At 47.3% G+C, this 25,413-nt stretch overlaps 1 protein-coding gene across 1 annotated transcript in view; it reads left to right on the top strand.

Moving 5' to 3' along the window:
* The window catches only part of KATNIP (katanin interacting protein), an 87,290-nt gene that overhangs the window by 33,476 nt on the left and 28,401 nt on the right, over positions 1-25,413 (top strand). Inside the window, exons 12-15 of the mRNA XM_054180739.1 lie at positions 4,480-5,374; positions 11,065-11,796; positions 12,369-12,589; positions 22,253-22,316. Of these exons, the coding sequence (XP_054036714.1) occupies positions 4,480-5,374; positions 11,065-11,796; positions 12,369-12,589; positions 22,253-22,316 (1,912 nt within the window). The remainder of the gene's footprint in view (positions 1-4,479; positions 5,375-11,064; positions 11,797-12,368; positions 12,590-22,252; positions 22,317-25,413) is intronic.

A 25,413-nucleotide genomic window follows, 5' to 3' on the forward strand; every position in this document is an offset into this window, starting at 1 on the left:
ATCATTGAGAGATGGTTGGGTTTGGAGGTAACAGTATGATTTGTTACCAAACCTATTGAATATAATGCAAGAGATGCACATAAATGTATTCCAAGGTACTGTTTTTAATAAACCCTTATGAGGCAAGCTGTGAAATCCATTAGGAGTTTAATCCCATGGATTTGGTGGCAGTGCAGCAGTCTACACCAGCTCAAGGAAAGTCTCCTTGTTCTGAAGATGAAAGAATAGTACAAAGAAGTTCTGCCTAATTCTGTAGTCTGTTATGAACAAGTTTTGCTGAGAAGTGCATCCTCCTGATGTAAATCCAGAGCTGGATTTCTGTGTGGTGTTTTGGTAGTCATTCTAACCTCCTCCTTTCCCTCACATAATTGAGAGGTGCCAGAGTACTTCTTCAAAAACAGGCAAAAAGTTAATTCAGACCACAGCTTCTGTATGTTTGGGTGCTTGAACTTGAGTCTGGAAGTAGAAAAAAATATGTCTGAAGGAAGCTGTAAAAGTCAGATGAGATCATTGTCATAGATTCCTTGATTCCTTGAGGAAGGTCTCAGAGAAATCTTCCTCTTTATTCATTTCAGATGAGGTCTGCAAAAAAAAAGGAGGTCATTTTCAGTCTGCAGGAATAGATCAGGTGTCAGCAGGGGCAGCCAGTTCTTTCCCAGTTTGTCTGAAATACCCAGGGAGTTTGCAAACACTTGATGCAAACTGCCTTGATGTTGCAGCCTGACTGGATGCTATTAAAACTTTTCATGAGCTCCAATATAATGTCTGTTGAGTATCTTCACAAATCCATGAATGGAATTAACACTTAAATGCATTAAGATCTTTGTTGTTCTCTAATTGGATCATTTTCTTCTTCAAGAAGTTGCTTGTATCCATGATCCTCCTGGCTGTGTGCTCATGTCCATGCTCTTGGCTTGGAGATTTTTTGCAGTGCTGGGCTGCATTGTCTGTAAGGATCCAGCAGCTTTATTCCACAAGAGTTGGGTTTATAGAAGAACTTGTTTTTCCTAGTTCTTGACTTTTCTTTTGCTCCTTTCTCTCACATCTGTGAGCAGCCAGGCAGAGGCAACTTAAGTCCTCTGTCCAGGTGTAATTGGCAGAAAAGTGCCTCTGTTTTTATTGTGCCCTTTGTGCACAATACCACTGAAGTGGCCAGAAATGCCACCCCTCTTGCTTCAGTGGAAAGTGCTGTCCCAGCAGGCACTCTGGGAGGGCTGAAAATGCAAACTGGGAGGGAACATCAAAAGAAACTGTAGAATTATTCTCACAAATCTTTCCTTTTTTCCTCTCTGGCTCTGATCATACATGCCTGCTTTTTCTGAGGCATTGTGCCATTCTGCTGACTCTTCCTGGAGGAGAAAAACCTGCTGTGGATGAAGGATTGAGGGCTTGTTGATAGGGTGGCTTTGTGATGGAATTTCTCTTGAGGAAGGGATTTCTTCAGCCTCCTCATGTGCAGAGTTAAGCAGTGGCACAAGGGAAGCTAGCCACCCTGTCAGTCTTTCCCACCACATCTGATCACTAAGCAACTGGAAGCTCAGAAGAAGGGTGGGAGGGAAAGGAAAAGAGCAATTCCTAGTCTTGCGTCTGCATATGTTTGCTCCTGGAGTCCCCAAACTCTGTTCATATTTTCTCTCCCTGAGCCTCAATCTGCTTAGGATGTTGGTGTAAGAGAATTTAATGAGCTCTCGCTGGTTCTTCAGGAACAGGTGGGTTTTCTGAGCTATCAGCCTGGTTGTTAATGCCTGCTCCAGTTCAGGCTGTCTTTGTTTACCTGGAAATGTTTTAGCTTTGCCTCATTCATTTTGCTACAGTCCCAACAACTCTCTTGTTTCCTGTGATAATGTTGCAGACTTTCCAAAACATCAGAGAGGGGAATGTAATTTCCCACTGACTGGAGTAGTGACTGGCCCTTTTCTCTGCTTGAGTGATGCCCCTTTTAGAAAGAATAAGCTCCACTAGCTCATTTTGTAAGGTTTTCTCTGTCTACCTGTCCTCCTCCAGTACTAGTGGGTGGACTGGAATTCAAAACATGTTGCTTTTAAGAGGTGGCTGATTTTGATTTTAAAAGATTCAGTTGACAAATAGTCCTCAAAATATCCAAGTGTGTATTTCTGTGGCTCTGTGCAGTATCTGGAAACAGATACAGAGCTAAGGTTTGAATATTGCTACAGGCAGTAGGATATTATGTAGAAATGTTGCAGTTATCTGGTATCTTTAGCATTTAAGGAGGCCATTAACAGTCCAGACACACAGAGATACAAAAAATAGCATTCCTGGGGCATCCTGATGGACTTTCTCTCCCCTGTCCAAGCAGAGCAAGGTAGTTAGTTTTTAATCCATACGTTTATTAAAGTGTTGTGATCTCCAGTTAGATTAATCTGGCAGTGTCCTTGGTCAAGGGGAAAGTAGACCATGTTTGCTGGCCAACTGCAGATATGCAGCCCTTTGTGATGCTCTGGAGGGAACCCAGGCAGCCATGACATAATGGCCAATTCAAAGGGGTTTACAGCTGTTGGCTGAGAGGTTACTGAAGGGGATCTTCTGTCAAGGATGCATCTTGCATGCCTACATCTACTCCCCTCTCTCAGCTTTCTTGTTACACCTGCATCTTCTGGCCTTCCCCCTGTGTAGTTCCATGTTACATATTTCACCTCACACATGTTTTTGGAAGGCAGTAGGATGGGAGCTGTAAAGCCTTGGAGGCTGTAAAGAGTGCATGCAGGAGTGAAGAGCTGGAGACACTTGTACTTGAAAATGAAGGAGTAACTGGTTTAGGCTGGGAACAGAGGAAAATTTGAATCAGTATTCAGGGAGAACTGACATCCAGGAGATGAGCAAGAGCATGAAACTGAAACTTCTTACTTTCAAGAACAGCTTCTCAGTTTCTATGAGAATAAGGAAAGAACAGAGAATCTTTCAAACCTCTACGTGATGGACACATTACTGGAAGTTAGAGGACAGAAAGGAGATGGATTTTGTCTCATCTCTTTTCTTTGAAGATGCCAGTATTTTTGTCAAGACGGAGGAAAGGTTAGGTGGAGGAGAAGGTAGAGAATAGAAAGAGCATTAATTTCAATGGAATGAAAATAATCAAGTTTTAGTGGGTGCCACTGAAAAGGAGACCATAGAGATGAAGTTGTGAAGGGCAGTGTTGTCTGAGATACAGGCCAGTTAAGTGTTGGAACAGCCTGGCAAGACAGATGATTGGAAAGCTGTTAAACCCAGCTTTCTTCACAATGATATAGTGGAAGGAGATGGATTGGATTCTTTTCTTTTTTTAAAAAACATCTTTTCCAGGCTTATAGTTCTGTAACTCCAGTGGCTGTGATCCAGGTGGGCAGCTGTGCGGGAACATGTCAGGAAAGTGGTGAATCTTAAAGACGTTGAAGCAAAATGTGCTTCTGGAATGTCTATCCTGATCAAATACAATTCTTCTTAATCTGGGCTGCTTTGCTCAAGCTTTTCTAAATATTGAAGTCTTGTCAGCCAAAAATGGTTCATGGCAGTGTCTATCATGGTTTTTAGAATAGAATAGAATTAACCAGGTTGGAAAAGACCTTTGAGATCATCAAGTCCAACCTATCACCCAACACCATCTAATCAACTAAACCATGGCACCAAGTACCCCATCAAGTCTTTTTTTTAAACACCTCCAGTGATGGTGACTCCACCACCTCCCTGGGCAGCACATCCCTATGGCCAATCTCTCTTTCTGTGAAGCACTTCTTCCTCAGATCCAGCCTAAACCTCCTCTGGTGCAGCTTGAGACTGTGTCCTTTTGTTCTGGTGCTACTTGCCTGGGAGAAGAGACCAGCCCACTCCTGGCTACAACTTCCCTTCAGGGAGTTGGAGAGAGCAAGAAGGTCTCCCCTGAGCCTCCTGTTCTCCAGGCTAAGCAACCCCAGCTCCCTCAGCCTCTCCTCCCAGAGCTGTGCTCCAGACCCCTCCCCAGCTTTGTTGCCCTTCTCTGGACATGTTCCAGCAACTCAACCTCCTTCCTAAACTGAGGAGTCCAGAACTGGACACAGGACTTGAGGTGTGGCCTAACCAGTGCAGTGTACAGGGGCAGAATGACCTCCCTGCTCCTGCTGGCCACACTGTTCGTGATGCAGGCCAGGATGCCATTGGCCTTTGTGGCCACCTGGGCACACTGCTTGCTCATATTCAGCTGCTGTCAACCAGTCCCCCAGGTCCCTTTCTGCCTGGCTGCTCTCAGCCACTCTGACCCCAGCCTGTAGCACTGCCTGGGGTTATTGTGGCCAATGTGTAGTTCTTTTCTATAAAATCTTAAATGTTCCCCAATGTTTTCCAGTTGTTGGAGCTTTTGATTAGGAAGTAGTCAAAAGCAGTCAAAACCCTGGCACAGGGTTTTAATCATTTTAATCTGCTAAGTGGTGAAATGCCAGAGTTCCAGAGCAGTGCTATGTGTAATGCTGGAACAGCCTAATTGAAATTTTCATCCTTGTCTTTTTGCAGGACCTTGATGTTGGAGTAAAGAAGGCAAAGTTGTATGTTGACAAGAACCTTGTGTTTGATGGTGAATTAGAGAGAGCCTCCGGAGACCTCCTCACTGACCACAGCACTACAATTGACCTTAGGGATCACAAGCAAGATACCTGTACATGTTCTTCAAATGAAAGGAAAGAAGTAAATACTCCTGCAGTCACAGAGAAGAAAACAGAGCCACATGTTAAATACTTGCACTCAAACAGTGCTTCACTCAGTGGGAAATCTCTACCAGGAGAAAATCCTGAGCACCAGATGAGCTCAAACAGCTCTACAAAGAAAAGATTGGCTGAGTTAGAGGATGATCTGAAAGTGTTCCCATCTCAGGTTTGTAGAAAAGATGCCAAAGAGGACACAACAGTACAGGCAGTTGCAGAGTGTGTTCAACCTGATGAGGAACTTTCTTTGAGTAAGCAAATGGAGAAGCTAACAGGAAGGAAATTGTCTGATTCTGCAGGTGCAGTTCCTTCTTGGTTACAGTCTTCTTCCCAGGTGTCACAGAGTAATCAAGTTACTTCCAGCAAGCAGAAGCCTCCCTGGCTTGCCACAGAACCTTGTGCAGGCTTCAGATTTCAAACACAGTCAGATGGGAGCACCAAAACCTCTAAAGATCTGACTAATGAAGATGTCAAACTGCCGAGAGATGAACTGAGCAGATCTGGTAGCAGAATTGCAAATGGAGATGAGAAATCACAGATGCTCACCAGAAAGGATGCTGATGTGAGCTTGGACATTTCAGAGCAACTTTCTAACAAAAGCTGCTGCAGCTCACAGTACCCTACCAGTGGAAGAAGATGTGCCAGGGGTATGAAAAGGGCAGGATTAAACACCATGAATCTGGGAGAAGATGATTCTGCTCTCAAAGGTAAGAGCTCATGCTGGCAAACGTGGTGCAAGTGCTGCCATGTTCTCCAGTTTGCAGAAGCAGAGAATCATTTAGGTGGGAAGGATCCTCTTGAGGTTCTGGGAGGGACAGACAGAGGGATTTTAGTTTTGCTATTTGCAGTATTGAGTTTTTCTCATTCACACTGTGAAGATGCTCCGAGTCTCCTGGTCCTACCCCTGATGTGAAATGCTCTCCTACTGAGAAATTTTACATCTCCTGTTTAGTGCTTTGGAATATATTTGGAGAAGATTGGAGACTGAATTTCAGTAAATTATGTTCTAAAACCTGACAGTCCTGCAGACAGCAAGTATTTGCTAATATCAATGAAAATCTACAAGAAGAGTGTGACTTCCATGTAGGGAGGGAATTGACAGAGTTCCTTTTGCAGTGGGTTTGTGCCTTTCTCTGTGGGAATATAGGCTGTGAATAGATTTACTTGGAGCGAATGGAAACCTGCCCTCATTTTCCCTTCTCCACTAATGAAGTTACATTCCTCTTTCAAACCTTTCCCTTACATATCTCTGCTTATTATGGAGAGGTTTTTTTACTAAATTTAGCTGTTACCTGCTCCCTGTGTTTGATTATCTTTGTCACCCTGCTCCAAGCTTTTCTTAGTTAACCTGGGATTCTGTTGGAGGTGGAGGATCCAGATTGGTATAGCTGTGTGCTGTCTCTGGCAGTGACCAATGGTGTATCCCCAGAGAAGAGTATGGGCAAGCAGTAAATAACTTGTCTTGAGTGAAGAGAGTCTGGCAGAGCATGGACGGCAAGACTGAGAGAATTGCAAGAAGAGGTTACAAAAACAAAACCTGAAATGTTGGGAGTAATTTAGCATCCATGAATTTCCATGAATCCCAGGATGCTGGAAAGGGTGGAAGGGACCCTAGACATCATCTACTCCAACCTCCCCACCATGGGCAGGGACACCTTTCAATTGGATTCAGCTGCTCAAGACCTCATCCAGCCTGGCCTTGAACACCCCCAGGGAGGAGGCATCCACAACCTCCTTGGGCAGCCTACTTCAGGGTCTCACCACTCTCATACTGAAGAACTTCTTTCTGAGATCCAGTCTAAATCTCTTTTCCCTCATCTCCAAACCATTCCCTCTTGTCCGGTCTCTGGACACCCTCATGAAAAGTTCCTCTCCAGTCTTCCTGTAGGATCCCTTCTGGTATTGGAAGGCAGCTCTAAGGTCCTCTCAGAGTCATCTTTACTCTAGGCTGAACAACCCCATGGCCCTCAGCCCATCCTCACAGCAGAGGTGCTCCAGCCTGTGAATCATCTTTGTGGCCTTCCTCTGGACTTCCTCCAAGAGTTCTGTGTCCTCCTTGTGATGGGGCCACCATATCTGGATGTAGTATTCAAGGTGGGGTCTTACAAGAGCAGAGTAAAGGGGCAGAATCACCTCTCTTGATCTTGCATTCTGTATATTGTATTTGAATGTTTGCCTTAAAGTTCTGGCCATAAGGGGCAGGAAATATGCTTGAGTGTAGGAGTGCCAGCTCCAATGAGCAGGGACAGCATGAATTTTTCAGACCAAGGTGAGGAAAATGGTTCTTTCTAAATTTAGAATGTCTGGATTTTTCCTTCTCTGTCTCTCTTTGGAGGAACCAGCAATTTTGTAAGTGTGTCTGAAAATTACACCTTTGAGAAGAAAAAAGTCTGGAAGTAGTTGGAATTGTTGCCATCTTCCCTTTAGCCACCCACTCACCACAACCCCTTTGCTGTTTCACACATTTTGCAGCATCTCTGTTTGATTAAAAACTGGTCAACATTATGGAAGCTGTAAATAGATCCCACCTTAGTCATTTCTGCTCAGTTGTAAAAGCAGGAGCAATGTAGAAGTTTTAATGTAAACTATAAGATGAGGGTTGTCGGCATTCTAATTATCATGTCCTCTAATTTTGCTCAGAGCATATTTTGTCATCTGGTGGTTAAAACCCCCCAGTGTGTGTTTGTCCCTGGGAAAACTGCATGCCAGCCAGCAGCTTTTGTTCTCTCTGCACTGCACTGTGCAGGGCAAAGCCATCTTCAAAGTGGAGCTGAGTGAGCATTAACCACAGGGAAACGGTTTTAAGCGCTTCCCCAAGAGTGCATTTTAATTGGTGCAGGGCACAGGGAACTGCAGTTTCCTAGAGCAGGATGTGAGAGAGGGGAGCCTGCAGGAGCTGCCATGCAATGTCCCAGCATACCTTTGATCACTATGAAAGAGAACCAGAGCAAGGGAAATCAGAAATAGCACCTGCAGCTGTGCTTAGACCAGGTGGGCACCGCTGCAAAAGCTTACCAGCTTGCTTTGATAACTGCTTGAATGTGCAAAGGAAATGGGGGGAGCACGGCGATAAATCATAGAATCGTAACATTGTTTGGGTTGGAAAAACACTTCAAGAACATCCAGTCCAACCATCAGCCCAACACCACCATGGCCATTCAACCACATCCTCCAGTGCCATGGCACCTCCAGGGATGGGGACTCCACCGCCTCCCTGGACAGCCTGTTCTAATCCCTGACCACTCTTACAGCAAAGACATTTTTCCTAATACTGCCTAAACCTCCCCTGGTGCAGCTTGAGGCCATTTCCTCTATCACCTGATGCTAGGGAGAAGAGACCAACTCCTGTCTGTATTAGGAATAGTGTGGCCAGCAGGAGCAGGGAGGTCATTGTGCCCCTGTACTCTGCATTGGTTAGGCCACACCTTGAGTCCTATGTCCAGTTCTGGGCCCCTCAGTTTAAGAAGGACATTGAAACACTTGAACGTGTCCAGAGAAGGGCAACAAGGCTGGGGAGAGGCCTTGAGCACAGCCCTATGAGGAGAGGCTGAGGGAGCTGGGGTTGTTTAGCCTGGAGAGGAGAAGGATCATGGGTGACCTCATTGCCCTCTACAACTACCTGAAAGGTGGTTGTAGACAGGAAGGGGTTGGTCTCTTCTCCTAGGCACCCAGCACCAGAACAAGGGGACACAGGCTCAAGCTGTGCCAGGGGAGGTTTAGACTCGAGGTGAGGAAAAAGTTCTTCACTGAGCGAGTCGTTCGTCATTGGGATGTGCTGCCCAGGGAGGTGGTGGAGTCACCGTCCCTGGAGGTGTTCAAGGGGAGATTGGATGTGGCACTTGGTGCCATGGTCTAGTTGTGAGGTCTGTTGGGACAGGTTGGACTTGATGATCCTTGGGGTCTCTTCCAACCTTAGTTATACTGTGATACTGTGTCTCGCTCCCACCTCTTTTCAAGTACCTGTAGAGATCAAGGTCTCCCCTCAGCCTCCTCTTCTGCAGACTAACCAATCTCCTGTTATTGGAAAATAACACATCATTTTGGGGGGGAATTATAAATTAGGAAGATTGAGAAAGATGAACTCGAGGGCTGGACTGATAGCAGTGGAATGCAGTTAATTAGTACTGCTCACAGGGTCATGTGGGGACTGAAACCAAACAACTAAGTTGCAAGCTGAGTAATCATCAATCGCAGCTGACCGAGGCAAAGAAGGATGATGGCTGAGTAGTTGCTAACAGATTGACTATGAGATGGCAGCGTGAGGCAGGCATGACTCTAGCAGAGCACTCCCAGGATGTATCAGCAGAGGCATTGCTGGTAGTTAGGGAAATGTTAGTCTCTGAGCACAGGCACTTGTGAGATGTCAGTTGGAAAAGTGCAGTTGTGCTCATCCATTTGCAGGAAAGCTGATTACAAAGTGGAACAAGATAGAGCAGAGAGCTTGCAGAATGATTGGGGAAATGAAGCATGTGATTGCAGCATGTTGAAATACGATTGCTGTTTAGAGCTGCAGGGAGTAAAAATCAGGTTAAAACAACAGAGGGAGAAGAAAGGTGTTTGTGTCAAGCTGGTGTTGCCCCCAAATGTAGTTGACTGAAATTTGGAGAGGAATTGTTTGCTGGGCGTTGCCATCAGAAGCAGGACAAGAGACTTGGTGACGGAAGCCCCGCTGGGGGCACGTTGGAGGTGTCATTATTTCAGTACTCTGGGACAGCATCCCTCAGGCATGCAGGAGGTTGGGAATACACTCATAACATCTGCAGCTGGAATACTCTCTACAAGCAGAGTTTATTGCTCACATGGCTCCAGTAAAAAATGATCAGTTTTAGAGTCTAAAAGAAATGGCAAAGCCTGCAAGCCTTCAGCCACTGACCTCTGCTTTGGGGCTATTTGCTGCTTTCCTTTCAGAGCTGCACTTCTCTTGTTGCCACTAAGTGTAGCTAACAAACCTCTTAACCTCCCTTTGAAAGTCACTGCTCTTGAACTGCTCTAGAAGTGCTTCAGAGCTGTAATTTCTGCACTGCTTGAAGTCCTGAACAGAAAAAAAGAAATAATTAAATTGGAAAGAAAAAGAAAAACTTCTCCAAATCAAGGGGAGTTAATGTGTCAAATACTTTTCTGTCCCTGCTTGTCCTGAAATTTTCAAGTGGTGAATTTTCATTTTCAGGGGGTCAGTATATAAACACTATCACCTTTGGGTAAATTGTGAGGCTCTGGGAAATACTCTTTGGGATCACCCACCCGGTGTGGAGGTCCATGGACAATGGTTTGACCGAGCAAGTGACTTCTAACTGAACTGATGTGCAACAGATGTGCTCTGAAATACCTCCCCTTGCTTTCTACCTGTATTTCCTTTTTGGGGTAAGGAGGAATGGTCAGGTTAGTCTCCAGCCTTTTATTCTGGAAGACAACCCTCTTTCAGGTAGTTTCCCATCTGCTTTAAAATTCTTATTTGTAGCTCCCTTGTCCCCAGTGCAAATGATTATTTGCCATAGACAGATAAGGAACATTGCTTCTTTCCTAGTATTTCCAAAAGCAAAGTGAAAAGGTAGTCCTGAGCAGCCTTCTGAGAAAGGTTCTTTTGCATTTTATGGCAATTGCTCTTTATTCTTCCTAACCATTTGTTTTAGTAGCCACACAAGAACATCGTGCAGAAGTTGAATCTAGCTCACGGGCCTGCAGTTGTTTAGTACTCCACTTACTTTTCTTCATTTACTGGAAGGGAATGCATAAGTGACAGCTTTATTGAAAATCTTTGTTATTATCTGCTCTTAATTGTTTTGTGATGGAAATTAGGCAGCTCCCTGGTGCAGTCACAGAGAGAGAAGGCTTTGCTCCCACCATGCTTCTCTAATTTCTGTCCCCACTCCATTCCTGTTAGATATTTTGTCATTATTCCCCTTCTACATTTCACACTTGCTGAAAAATGAGAGAGATATTTGCACATTGACTGCACAGAATGCAGTGCTCAGCTCACCCTCCTCCTCCTCCTCCTCCTCCTCCTCCTGAGCCTGCTGCTTCTCTCACCACTTCCCTTTGGAAAGATGCAGCTGATTTTCATTGGAGGCTTTAGAAATGGAACCAGTTTGGCCATTTCCTGCTCTATGAAAGAGCTGCAGAAATGCAGGCAGATGATTTAAATCATTGTGACAGCCACACAGCCAGTATCTGTGTCTTCAGTAGTTAAAAGTGATTGGGTTTTGTTGTGCCTAAATGGGGAAGGGAAATTGGGACATGCAGTCTCCCTAAGAGGGAGGCAATATAAAAGTGCTGCTGTAACAGAATTTCATGATAAGGGAACACGAATATGACCAGCACCATTCTGGAGAGTCTGTGTGGTGGTGGTTTGCTGCCACTCCTGTTTATACTCTAAATGCCTTTGTAATATTGTTTGCAGATGAAGACTTGGCTGTCAAGGACATGGCAGCCTCTAGAGCAAAGTGGCACAGCGAACAAGAACACACCCTGCAGGAGTCCTGGAACTCCTTGGTGAAGTTCAATTATTCCCATCGCGGACGAATCTCTAACATGGATTTTCAAGGGGATATCTTTGATGAGTTTCTCCATCAGCAGAAAATCAACAGGCCTGGAAACTGTCAGCAAATAAAAAAAGAGGGACTACAAACACTACCAAAAAGGCAAGGAGACAATTCTTTGGAGGTGCAGGACGGAAATGACTTCAGAATTCCTGTGTTACCCTACGGACAGCGCTTGGTGATAGACATTCGAACGACGTGGGGAGACAGGCACTACGTGGGTCTGAATGGGATTGAAGTTTTCAGTTCTAAAGGAGAACCTGTTCAGATTTCCAAAATAGCAGCTGAACCACCCGATATAAATATTTTACCAGCTTATGGCAACGATCCCAGAGTAATAACCAACCTCATTGATGGGGTACATCGGACTCAGGATGATATGCATCTCTGGCTAGCACCATTTACTCCTGGAAAACCTCACTTCATCTTTATTGACTTTGTGAATTCCTGTCAAGTAGCTATGATTAGGATTTGGAATTACAATAAATCTCGCATCCACTCTTTCAGAGGGGTGAAAGACATGATCATGCTGCTGGATGAGCAATGCATCTTTAAAGGAGAAATTGCAAAAGCTTCGGGAACCTTGTCTGGAGGTATGGTGCCATCGCTTCCTTCCTTTGTGCAAACAGTGTAACGCACACCCATGCACTCAGTTTCCTTCTTATCACTTTGCACTGCAAAGCAAGCTGGCACTTTGTGCAGGATTTAGTCCTTTGAATTTCCAAACATAATGCAAACCTCACTAATGCACTTCTTCAGCAGTGCTGGGAATTTCAGCAGCATATAGAGCCACTCTATTTTAACAATGCCTTGGCAACAAAGCCATGTTTCAGTAACACCGGACAGTCAATGGATATTTAAAAGTTGCAGATTTTTACTTATTTTCATTGATTTGGTCTTTTGGAAAGGGTGATGGAGTTTTTTTCCCCATTTTTCCCCCCTCTGTATTGGAAATTTGTCTGAATTCTCTAGGGTTTTCTGCTGTGTAGTTTAAAGTTTGAGGAGGAACAGGCTAATTCTGTCAGCAGTCAGTAACAATTTACCATACATTAAACACTACTGAAACTGAAGTGTAAAGAAGGAGCAGAAATGTGGGTGGTTTTTTTTATCACTCTCTCTGTTCCTTTGTATGGTTTCTCCATCTGATTTTGTCTGTTGCCTGCAGCTCCAGAGCACTTGGGGGATACTATATTGTTCACAACTGATGATGACATTCTGGAAGCTATCTATTGCTATGATCAGACATGTGATGGAGAAATGGAAAATGCCAGCTTCTTGAGATACGAGGAAGAGCTGAAGAGGCCAACAACTGCTGACAGGGAAGGAGATGAAAGACCTTTTACACAAGCAGGGTTAAGAACGGAGAATCGACAGGTAGGGGCCTCTGTGTTCAGAACTCTCTATAAATGTCTTTCTGAGCCATGACATAGGAGTAGGAGACAGATTTCCATGATGGAGTAAAGGTCTGCAGCAGCCAGTTTTTCTGTATTGAAGATATATTTTCCCCACCAGCTCAGTAATTTATGTGTTTGTGTTTTAAGCCCCAAAGGTCCTCCAAATTTTGGTTTCCCTGATTAATTAGTAAGACTACAAGGAAGACTATTCTGGATCATGTGGCTGATGTTGCAATGGACCTTAGAGTTCATCTGCTCCAAACTCCCTGTGATGGACAGGTTGAGGGATGCCTCTCAACTGGACTTGGTTGCTCAAGGCCTCCTCATTCAACCTGGCCTTGAACACCCCCAGGGAGGAGCCATCCACAGCCTCCTGGGTCAACCTATTCCAGAGTCTCACCACCCTCATCCTGGCAAACATCTTCATAAGATCCAGTCTAATCCTTCTCTCCCTCTGCTTCAAAACATTCCCTCTTGTCCTGTCTCTAGACATCCTCATGAAAAGTCCCTCTGCAGCCTTCCTGTAGAATCCCTTCAGGTACTGGAAGGCAGCTCTTAAGGTCCCCTCAAAGCTGAGTCTTCTTCAGACTAAACAGCTCCAGCTCCCTCAGCCTGTTTGTGTAGCAGAGGTGACCCAGCACTTGGATCATCTTTGTGGCCTCCTCTGGACTCACTCCAACAGCTCTGTGTCCTCCTTGTGCTGTGGACACCAGAACTGGAGGCAGGTGGGTGTGGTGAAGAGGTTATTAAAGTTATGAATATGAAATATGAATTATGAAAATATTATTTTAATTAATTATCAAACTATTAATAACTGATGAATCACCAACTTGCATACATGTTCTAGTGCACGTTCATGAAATACATTCCACAAGTGGCTTAGTGTTGTGATTAGAACTTAATTGAACTATCTATAGACCATTTCTGTATTTATATAATGAAGGGTGCAGTTCTGGTGCTTGGCCACTAGATGGCGACTCGGCGGGCCGTGGGTGGCTCCTGGCTATACACAGCAATGTTATAATCTTTCTATGCGTCAGCAATTGCTCTGCTAGCCACGGATACTTTGAACTGAGTGCTAGTGGATGGAAAGCACGTGGAAGGTACTCTGTAGCTGTTGTTTGTAGCAAGGTGGGGGTCCGGCAGACTACTGTTGCTGGACTGGTTCCTAGTCGAGTTGGACGGCGTTGGGTTACTGTCTCCTCTCTCCGCAGCAGTGGAGAGGGAATGATGGAACCTGGGCTTAGCGCAGAAGCAGGTTCCCTTCAGGACTCGGTCGATTCCCTCCAGACAACAGGGATCGGTCCTGGTCGGGGTCAGCCCGTGGGGTCGGCCCTCGGGAGTCGGCTCGCATGGCAGGGTGGGACGACAGTTGCCGGTAGGTGGGCTCAGAGGACACGGCAGCAGGCAAAGGCTACGGGGTCAGCCGGCTACAGCGATTCTCGGGGCTGATGTAAACGGCCTCAGGGAGAGAATGCAGCTGCGTTAGGCGGCAGCTTATCGTTTACTGCGCTTAAAGGAACAGCGGGACGCTCGGAGTGGTCCCGGGTTCGGTGCAGTATAGGCACGAACAGTGCTTTAGTCTTCCCTGAGGTTCACAGGGCTCAGAGTGGCACACGTGGCGGCTCCTCTCCCGCTACGGTGGGGCTAGGCATGTGTGGACTCGGTCTTGATCTAGTCCTTTCTCCCCGGCAACTGGGCAGACCTTACCCTCGGGGGTTGGTCCAGTCCTCCGGTGGCACAGTGGGCTCTCCTGGTCGGCACAACTGGCTGTGGTGATGCTGGGCTTCTTGGGCTCAGCGAAGGTCCTCTCTCTGTGGAGATGGTCCTCACAATTGCTTCTCACGATGCAGAGGCTTTCAGTACATGTGCAGGTATGGCAGAAGCTAACAACAATCAGATCAATGGCAGAGGCTATGGCTCGAGAGTTGTTCTCTCGAGCAAGCACAGAGACAAAGTGAAAGAGGGGACAACTTGTTTGCCAACTGGGGTGATACTTATAGATTCCTCGAGGCTGGGTTTGACCAATGGGCACTCTCATAACAACTGGCTCCAGCCTATAGAAAGCGTGAAGCTAGAATTATGCCATACTTGGTGTTTGCACGAGCACCGCATGCGCTGGGTGCGTGCTGGCCTGGCTAATGCCTTGGCTTTTGTCTTCCTCCTGAAGGAGGGGAACTTGTCCACATGCTGGGACAAGATTCAGTATCTGGGCATAATGTGCCTTCACCACAGTGGGGTCAAGGGACAGAATTGCCTCTCTTGCTGCTGACCATGCTCCTCTTGCTGCAGCCCAGGACACTGCTGCCTTCTGGGCTGCATGAGGACAGAATACAATAGAATAGAATTAACCAGGTTGGAAAAGACCTTTGAGATCATCCATTCCAACCTCTCACCCAGCACCATCTGATCAACTAAACCATGGCACCAAGGGCCTCATCTAGGCTCTTCTTAAACACCACCAGCAATGGGGACTCCACCACCTCCCTGGGCAGCACATTCCAATGGCCAATCTCTCTTTGTGGGAAGAACTTCCTCACCTCCAGCCTGAACTTCCCCTGGCACAGCTTGAAACTGTGTCCTCTTGTTCTGGTGCTGCTTGCCTGGGAGAAGAGACCAACCCCCACCTGGCTACAACCTCCCTTCAGGTAGTTGTAGACAGCAATGAGATCTCCTCTGAGCGTCCTGTTCTCCAGGCTAAGCAACCCCAGCTCCCTCAGCCTCTCCTCCCAGAGCTGTGCTCCAGACCCCTCCCCAGCTTTGTTGCCCTTTTCTGGACACCTTCCAGCAACTCAACATCTTTCCTGGATTGGACTTTTTTCCCCCTTCACTTACTTGGATAGAGATGAGAGTGAGTTCTGTGAACACAAACTGAATTTCTTCTTGATCATGTGTTGTTTGCTGTGGGCATTCAGCAGAATGCCCATTCCACTGCATCAGGCTAGACCTGAACTGTCTGGCATTTCCTCAGAGGCCCTACCTTTTGTTTTGCTATTCATCTCTGCTGCTCTTCCTACTCCTTGTCTAACTCTATCAGCAATGGCATGACAAAAACTCTTATGACTGAGCCATTGGTCTCCCTGTCGTTCTGTAATTGCTGGTACTCAGGCTTTGTAGATGAATGCTTATGACATTAGAATGACACAGATCTGCTAGATGTTTTGTCCTCCCCAGCCTGATGTTGTCCTTCAGACCAGTACTGGGGTTGAACAGCCTCTACCTGTTGGTCCTTCCCCCTTTTCTCCTGCAGCAGGATCAGTGGATGAAGCGGTGTGGACTGCACTGACTCCAGAACTTTTCAAAAGCTCTTATGGCAATGTCTTTCTTGTCAGTGTAGTCCATGCTGATATCTTTCCCAGGAATTTAATAATCCTTACCATGCCAACTTTCATAGCAGGTCAGACCTACCACTGGTGCTGTTTCTCTGAAACACTTATCCAGCCCTTTGAAATTTATCACATGAGGACTTTTTGAGTGACCTTTGTGTTTAGTATCTTGCCATGGATCTTTGTGCTGTTTAACCTGCCTTAGGTGACCCTGCTTTGGCAGGGCACTTGGACTCTAGAAGTCCCTTCCAACCCCATTTTGTGATCTTGTGTTTCCTTCACTAGTTTTTTGAACCCCTTTGCACTTCTACAACTTAGAGTGCTCTGTGCTAAGTTTCCCAGCTTGAATCACATAGCACCAAGATCCTCTTTCTATTTGCCTCTGAGCTCATTTATTGTCCCCTAGTTTCAGTGCTGGAAGAAGTGAAACAATTTGGGCAGTGACTGGCTGGAAAGCAGCCCTGAGGAGAGAGACTTGGGGGTGCTGGTGGAGAAGCTCAGCAGGAGCTCTCAGTGTGCACTTGCAGCCCAGAGAGCCAAGCAGATCCTGGGCTGCAGCAAGAGAAGTGTGGCCAGCAGGGCCAGGGAGGGGATTCTGCCCCTCTGCTCAGCTCTGCTGAGACCCCACCTGGAGTACTGCCTCCAGTTCTGGAGCCCTTATTACAAGAGGGATCTGGAGGTGCTGGAAGGTGTCCAGCCACGAGGATGAGCAGAGGGCTGGAGCTGCTCTGCTGTGAGGACAGACTGAAGGAGTTGGGGCTGTTCAGTGTGGAGAAGAGAAGGCTCCCAGGTGACCTCATAGTCACTAGTGGTGTGCCCCAGGGATCAGTACTGGGCCCCATGCTCTTTAACGTCTTTATTGATGATCTGGATGAGGACATTGAGTCCATCATCAGTAAATTTGCTGACGACACCAAGTGGGGGCAGGAGTTGATCTGCTGGAGGGTAGAGAGGCTCTGCAGAGGGACCTGGACAGGCTGGGCAGATGGGCAGAGGCCAAGGGCAGGAGATTGAACACATCCAAGTGCCGGGTTCTGCACATTGGCCACAGCAACCCCATGCAGAGCTACAGGCTGGGGTCAGAGTGGCTGGAGAGCAGTCAGGCTGAGAGGGACCTGGGGGTGCTGGTCGATGGTAGACTGAACATGAGCCAGCAGTGTGCCCAGGCAGCTAACAGGGCCAATGGCATCCTGGCCTGCATCAGGGACAGTGTGGCCAGCAGGAGCAGGGAGGTCATTCTGCCCCTGTACACTGCACTGGTTAGGCCACACCTTGAGTCCTGTGTCCAGTTTTGGGCCCCTCAGTTTAGGAAGGAGGTTGAGCTGCTGGAACGAGTCCAGAGAAGGGCAACAAAGTTGGTGAGGGGTTTGGAACATAAGCCCTACGAGGAGAGGCTGAGGGAGCTGGGGTTGCTTAGCCTGGAGAAGAGGAGACTCAGGGGTGACCTTATTACTCTCTACAACTACCTGAAGGGAGGTTGTAGACAGACGGATGTTGGTCTCTTCTCCCAGGCAAGCAGTACCAGAACAAGAGGACACAGTCTCAGGCTGCGCCAGGGGAGATTCAGGCTGGATGTTAGAAAAAAGTTCTATACAGAAAGAGTGATTGCACATTGGAATGGGCTGCCTGGGGAGGTGGTGGAGTCGCCATCACTGGAGGTTTTTAGGAGAAGACTTGATGGGGTGCTTGGTGCCGTGGGTTAGTTGTTTGGGTGGTGTTGGATTGGTTGATGGGTTGGACGTGGTGATCTTGAAGGTCTCTTCCAACCTGGTTTATTCTATGTATTCTATGTATTCATTGTGGCCTTCCAGTATCTGAAGAGGGCTCCAAGAAGGCTGGGGAAGGACTTCTCAGGATCTCAGGTAGTGATAGGACTAGGGGGGATGGACTGAAGCTGGAGTTGGAGAGATTGAGGCTGGAGGTGAGGAGGAAGTTCTTCCCCATGAGAGTGGTGAAGCCCTGGAATGAGTTGTCCAGGGAGGTCGTTGGGGCCCCATCCCTGGAGATGTTTAAGCCCAGGCTGGATGAGGCTCTGGCCAGGCTGATCTAGTGTGAGGTGTCCCTGCCCATGGCAGGGGGGTTGGAACTAGATGATCCTTGGGGTCCCTTCCAACCCTGACTGATACTGTGATACAATTATTCCCCATTCCCTTCTTCAGGCCACTTGAGATTTATGCCCCTGTTACAATCTCTTCTATATGTCTTCTCCCAAATGGTTGGTCCTGCTCCCATGGAAGGTGCAGGGTAGTCAGGTGTAGGAGCATGGGAATACTTCTACTGCTTTTCCACTAAGTCCTGAACTATGGTAGTGTTTTGTTTTAACTGTATGTATCTCGGAACACAGGCAGGACAAGGCTCAAAAGCAGAAGTATTTGAAATAGGAGAGAATTAGACCATGTCTGAAAGAAAAGATAGTGCAATGGAGGGATCTGAGCAGCCAAGAAAGTAGGAAGAGAAGAGGTGATGAGGTGTTTGGCACAGATGTTTTACAGCCTGCGAAGGGGAACGTTGCTCTGCATTCTGTAATGCCAGCAGCTTTGTTGCATCCATGGGGTTTGATATTCAGTAGGGTTACACATTTTGATTCCCAGGCTGGTCTTCTAAAGTTGTTCTGAAGGAATGGCATCAGACATCAAAGAGACAGTCAGTGTTTTGTAATAAAGGTACCCCCAACAGGAGGGGGCTGATGGAGGGGGAGGGTGTCCCACCTGCTGTAGGTAATCTGTGTGCCTTTGTTTCAGTACCTAGTTCCTGTGCATTTTCACCTATTTAATTCTCACAAGGAACATTTCCTGAAGTATATTGCACTCTAGAAGCTCCAAGATGTCAGTGGTTAAGCTGCAGAGATCTAATATAAGAGGAGGAGAAAACTGTTGACAAGGCTTTTATTTTGGGTTTTGGCACAGTGTAGGTCTGCTGGATGTGTTTTGGATGATAGGTGTCTACTTCTAATGATAAATGAAACTATACAGAAGGAGCCTAGACTTGTAATTTACTATTTGGCTTTTTGACTGCTGGTGTTTTTGTAGACTTGCTCATATAATGCCAAAACTTCATTCTAGTCTGCTCTTATGTTGTTTGGAACCCAGTTCTGTAGAGGTATCTATGAAGTTAAGGTGGTTTTCCTCACATGTAGCAGCATTAAATTTACCTGCAGTGAACAGAATCACAGAATCACCAAGGCTGGAAGAGACCTCAAAGATCATCGAGTCCAACCTGTCACCACAGACCTCATGACCAAACCATGGCACCAAGTGCCACATCCAATCCGCTCTTGAACGCCTCCAGGGATGGTGACTCTACCACCTCCCTGGGCAGCACATCCCAATGGCCAACAACTCAGTGAAGAACTTTCTCCTCACCTCCAGCCTAAACTTCCCCTGGCACAGCTTGAGACTGTGTCCTCTTGTTCTGGTGCTGCTTGCCTGGGAGAAGAGACCAACTCCCTCCTGGCCACAACCACCTTTCAGGGAGTTGTAGACAGCAAGATCTCCCCTGAGCCTCCTCTTCTCCAGGCTAGACAGCCCCAGCTCCCTCAGCCATCTGATCCTGCTCATTCAGTCAAGAAATAGCTGCAACCCGTTGCAGCTGTCCTTTGTCTTTACTACCCTGATTGCCCCAGTATGATCAGCAAATTTTGTCAGCTGGTCATTCAGGTTCTGGTTTACTCTGCTCACTAGCAGAGGCTGTTATTAATTACTCTTGTCCAAGAACAAATGCAAGCTTTTGAACAAGCTTCATTCTTTGTTCTGCCCCTTGATTCTTGAGAGGAAATTGTGGTATACTTTCTGAGGTCTTCCCTTCCTTCCAGACTTTTTGTTCTGACTTTCCATGTGACCTCTTACTTTTGGGGGGGGATGTTTTCCATTATTTTCAGGACAGTCTGGTTGGTGAGACAGGGAGGGAGATTACAGTATCACAGTATAACTAAGGTTGGAAGAGACCCTAAGGGTCATCGAGTCCAATCTGTCCCTCACAACTAGACCATGGCACCAAGTGCCACGTCCAATCTCCCCTTGAACACCTCCAGGGACGGTGACTCCACCACCTCCCTGGGCAGCACATCCCAATGACGAATGACTCGCTCAGTGAAGAACTTTCTCCTCATCTCGAGTCTAAACCTCCCCTGGCACAGCTTGAGCCTGTGTCCCCTTGTTCTGGTGCTGGTTGCCTGGGAGAAGAGACCAACCCCTTCCTGGCTACAACCACCTTTCAGGTAGTTGTAGAGGGCAATGAGGTCACCTCTGATCCTTCTCTTCTCCAGGCTAAGCAACCCCAGCTCCCTCAGCCTCTCCTCATAGGGCTGTGCTCAAGGCCTCTCCCCAGCCTTTTCGCCCTTCTCTGGACACATTCAGTTGTCTCAATGTCCTTCTTAAACTGAGGGGCCCAGAACTGGACACAGGACTCAAGGTGTGGCCTAACCAATGCAGAGTACAGGGCACAATGACCTCCCTGCTCCTGCTGGCCACACTATTCCTAATACAGGCCAGGATGCCATTGGCCCTCTTAGCTGCCTGGGCACACTGCTGGCTCATGTTTAGGTGGCTGTCAATCAGCACCCCCAGGTCCCTCTCTGTTTGGCAGCTCTCAGCCACTCTGACCCCAGCCTGTAGCTCTGCATGGGGTTGCCGTGGCCAAAGTGCAGCACCTGGCACTTGAACTTGTTGAATGCCATCCTGTTGGCCTCTGCCCAGCTGTCCAGTCGGTCGAGGTCCCTCTGCAGAGCCCTTCTGCCCTCTAACTGACCAACATCTGCTCCTAACTTAGTATCATCTGCAAATTTGCTGATGACTGATTCAATCCCCTCATCCATATCATCAATGAAGATATTAAAGAGGATGGGGCCCAGCACTGCTCCCTGGGGCACACCACTGGTGCCTGGCCACCAGCTGGCTGTGGCACCATTCATCACCACTCTCTGGGCTCAGCCTCCAGTCAGTTCCTAACCCAGCACAGAGAGCTGCTGTCCCAGCCAGGGGCTGACAGCTTAGACAGCAGTTTGCTGTGGGGGCGGTGTCAAAGGCCTTGCTGAAGTCCAGGCAGACCACATCCACAGCTTCCCCACATCCACCAGGCAGTCACCTGATCATAGAAGGAGATCAGGTTGGAGAGGCAGGATCTGCCCTTCCTAACTCCATGCTGGCTGGACCTGAGCCCTTGGCCATCCATCAGGTGCAGTTATTGCCCCCAGGATAATCTGTTCCATCACTTTCCCTGGCACTGAGGTCAGGCTGCCAGGCCTGGAGTTTCCAGGTTCCTCCATCTGACCCTTCTTGTGGATGGGGACCACCTTGGCCAGTTTCAGTCACCTGGGACCTCTCCAGTGAGCCAGAATTGGAGGAAAATGATGGAGAGCGGCTTGGCAGCTCATCTGCCAGCTCTCTCAGCACCCTGGGATGGATCCCATCCGGTCCCATGGACTTGTGGGTGTCCAAGTGGCTCAGCAGGTCCTGAACTAATTCCTCATGGATTTCTGGGGCATCACACTGCTCCCCGACCCTATTACCCAGCTCAGGAGGCCACTGGTGCTGAACTCCTGCCCTGCTGTTAAACACTGAGGCAAAGAAGGTGTTCAGGACCTCAGCCTTTGCCTTGTCTTCAGTCACCGTGTTCCCCTGCAGGTCCAGTAAGGAGTGGAGGTTCTTCTTGCCCTTCTTTTTAGTGTTGATATATTTGTAACAATGCTTTTTGTTGTCTCTCACAGAGGTGTTCAGCTTCAGTTCCAGCTGGGCCTTTGCCTCTCTAATTTTATTCCTACATAATCTAACCACTTCCTTGGACATACCTGGAGAAGCCTTCCCCTCCTTCCAAAGGTGACACAGCCTCTTTTTTCCCTTCAATCCTCCAGGAGCTGCTTGCTCATCCAGGCCCAGAGCCTTCCCCTGGGCTCATCTTTCGGCACATGGGAACTGCCAGTTCCTGTGCCTTCAAGAGCTCCTGTTTGAAGCAGCTCCAACCCTCCTGGGCCCCTCGGTTCATGAGGGTTGGTACCCAGGGAACTTTATGAATAAGTTTCTTAAAGAGGCTGAAGTTTGCCCTCCTGCAGTCCAAGGTGAAGGTTCTGTTGGTGCTCCTCCCTATCTCCCTGCATATTGAAAACTTCACCATCTCGTGGTCACTGCACCCTGGGCAGCCTCCCACGGTCACCTCTCCCACCAGCCCTTCCCTATTGGAGAGCAGCAGGTCAAGCAGAGCCTGTCCCCTGGTAGGCTCAATAAACAGCTGCGTCAGGAAGCAGTAGTGTCTATGGTGTTCCTTGCATCAGTAAGCAGTATGGTTGTAGTTTCTATGGTGTATTTGTTCATTGCACCTCTTGGGTTGTGTTTCAGGTTCAAGAGCCAGAGCCTTTCTCTGACTGCATACCCAAGGAATCAGGAATATTCACTGGAAAATGTAAGTTCTCACATTTCCTTCTAGCTCAACCATCCTTCTCCCTAACATGTTATCAAGGAGGGTCTGATCTGTCAGAGCTGTGCAGAACTTTGTGACAGACATTAGCTCTAGAATAAAGAAGAGTAATTGAATTTTTAAGACTGAGGCTTTGTTTGCTATGGTATTAAAACCATGATATCCTAACAGTTGGCTTTTAATCTCAGAAAACTAACACTAGCCATTTGCCTAGTCACTGAATGAGACTTGAAAGAGCTGTGTCACTCACCCAGGAATTCTCTCCCAGTCCTATGTATTCTTGTAGAGATATTTTTGTAGAGAGAGTCCAATGCAGGGCTACAAGGATGATGAAGGCACTGGAGCACTGCCTGATGAGGAAAGGCTGAAAGCTGGGGCTGGTTAGTCTGGAGAGGAGAAGACTGAGAGGGGATTCAATAAATATCTATAAATATCTGAGAGCTGGGTGTCAGGAAGGAAGGGACAGGGATAGGGACAGTCTCTGCTCAGTTGTACCCTGTGATAAGACAAGGGGCAATTGATGTAAACTACAGCACAGGAAGTTCCACCTCTACATGAGGAAGAACTTCTTTACTGTAAGAGTCACAGAACACTGGAACAGGCTGCCCAGAGAGATTGTGGAGTCTCCTTCTCTGGCAACTTTCAAGCCCTGTCTGGATGTGTTCCTGTGTGACCTGTGCTGGATTCTGTGGTCCTGCTCTGTCAGGGGGGTTGGACTGGAAGATCTCCAGAGGTCCCCTCCAACCTCTGACATCCTGGGATCCTGTGTGTAATTGCTCAGCTGGGAGTGACAACAGACACCTTACAATAAAGCTAGAGCAGAATGTTCTATCCTTACCTAATTATCTTGTACCAAACCTGCTCTCTGCAGGCCTTGAAACTATTGTCCAGAGTTCTTCTGGATGACCCACAAGTTTCAGTATCGCTGCCTACCTGGTCCTTTGACCAGCACATGGGAAATAGGGTTATTTGGCCTGGTAGGAAGTCTTTAGCAAGCTGGAACATGCTGTCTGAAAACACAGCCAGTGCTGTGGCTTAGCCAGACACCTGTCTGAGAGCCATGCCTGTGATCTAGGAACTGTATCTAGAGCTGTGATCTATGAACATGTCTATGATTAATTCATATCTCTGAACTTCCTTTCCCTCCTCCCATTTCTCAAAGTGGGTGAAAAAGATGGTGAGGGTGTGACTGAGAGCTCAGCAGATGCAGTCTCTCACACTACCAAGATACTGTTAATCAGCTGCTTGGACTGACTTGTCTCTACCAGACAAAGCTGTCCTGATTTCCATGACTTCTTGCCAGGAAAGAGCTGGAGAAGGGTGATTGTATTGAAGGGAGGCTTTGCATGTCCTATAAAACACACAGGAAACTCCAGTTTAGTCTTTCACACAGGAAAATATTGCCACGAGTTGCTCCAAGGGACTTTGTAAATGGACTGCTGCAAAAGCCAAAAACCAACTAGAAGCTGCAACCTCAGTTTTGCCTATTTTGCATACCTTGTGCTGCCCCTGCATATTATTCCTCATTCTCCTTACTCTGTGGGGTCCTCTGGCTTCTTCTTTTGGGAAATTCTTGGGACTTGTGCAAAATTTAGGACCTGTTCTGCCTTTTTCACCTGGAACTCCTGGTAACAAACAGGATGTGGAATCACTGGGGATTTGTATCCTTAACCTGTTGTAGGCACTTTTCGTCTCTTGCAACCTGCTACCAGTTAGGATGTCAAGGAGAAATAGTGCCTCAGGTATGATGATCACTGCTACAAAGTCCAGCTAGTGGCTAGTGTCCTTCAGGGATCAGTGCTACTAGTGTACATTGATTAATGTCTTTAAAGATCTTGGATGATGGGATAAAGTACAGTCTCACCAAGACTGGGTACCAAAGGGAGGGGAATGATTGATATGCTGAAGGGCAAGGCTGTTAATCAGAGGGACCTCAACAGAAGAAATGGTGACCTCATCATGTTACCCAATAGAACTTCATGAAGTTCAGGGCAAATGCAAAGACCTGTATGTGGCATGTAATAGCCCAAGCTACAGAACAGGCTGGAGTCAGCTAGCTGGGAAAGCAGCTTTGCATTGAAGGTCCTGAAGTCCTTGTAACATCACAAGGTGGGCACTGAAGGGCTTGAAGGCCTTGTAGCATCACAAGGTGGGCAAGAGTTAGCAGTGCAGCTTTGCAGTGAAGGTGGCCACCTGCCTCCTGGCCTGTGAAATAAGAATGCAGCCAGCAGGGCAAGGAAAGGGTTTCTTTCCCTGAGTTTGATGCTTCTCAGACTGCACTTGGAGTACTGTGTGAACTATGGAGCTCTCTCGGACAACCAGAACATTGACATATGGTGCAAGTCCAGTGGAGTAGGGTGACCAAGATGGTCAGGCAAGTGGAGTACCTGATGTGTGAGAAAAGTGAGAGAGCTGGTTGGGTTTGTTCATTCTGGAGGAAAGAAGGTGAAGAGGAGATCCTCTTGCTGCCTATATCTCTTGGGAGGACACAGAAAGAATGGGTCCAGGCTGTTTGCAGGCAACCTTGCCTTGGTGTCAAGAGGCAGCAGAAACAGCAAGAATTTCCAACTGGGAATCTGAATAAGGGTGAAAAAACCTTGAGAGCAAGCAAACAATGGAACAGGTTGACAGAGTTTTGAAATCTGAAAGTCTTGGAGACGTTGAAACTTCCACTCAGATTCCTGAGACCTGATCTAATGACGTGGTGGGAGCCTGGAGTCAGACTAGAGACTTCCAGAGGTCTCTTCCACCATGTCATTGGGAGATTCTGAAGGCACTGGCTTGGTGATGTGAACTCTAAATCTTGTGGGTTTCACTGCCTTTTCTTTCCCCTGGGTTTGCCTGGGCCCTCTCCTTGTATGGTGGTGCACTAAGCAAGTTTAGTCCCAGCAGTGGCCTTGGGAACTGCATCAAGTATCAATGTAGCCGTAGCTCCAAACTTGTCAACCACTAGGACTCTTAATTTCTTAGTGCCCTTGCAAATGCTAATGAAATCTTGCACTCAAGTGAATTTATGTGTACATCAAGACTTAGTCTGGTGTAAATTGCTGTGGCTGTTCAGAGGTAATTGGGCTGGAAGGCT

Source organism: Dryobates pubescens, chromosome 4, assembly GCF_014839835.1.
Source record: "Dryobates pubescens isolate bDryPub1 chromosome 4, bDryPub1.pri, whole genome shotgun sequence".
Classification (NCBI taxonomy): Eukaryota; Metazoa; Chordata; class Aves; order Piciformes; family Picidae; genus Dryobates; species Dryobates pubescens.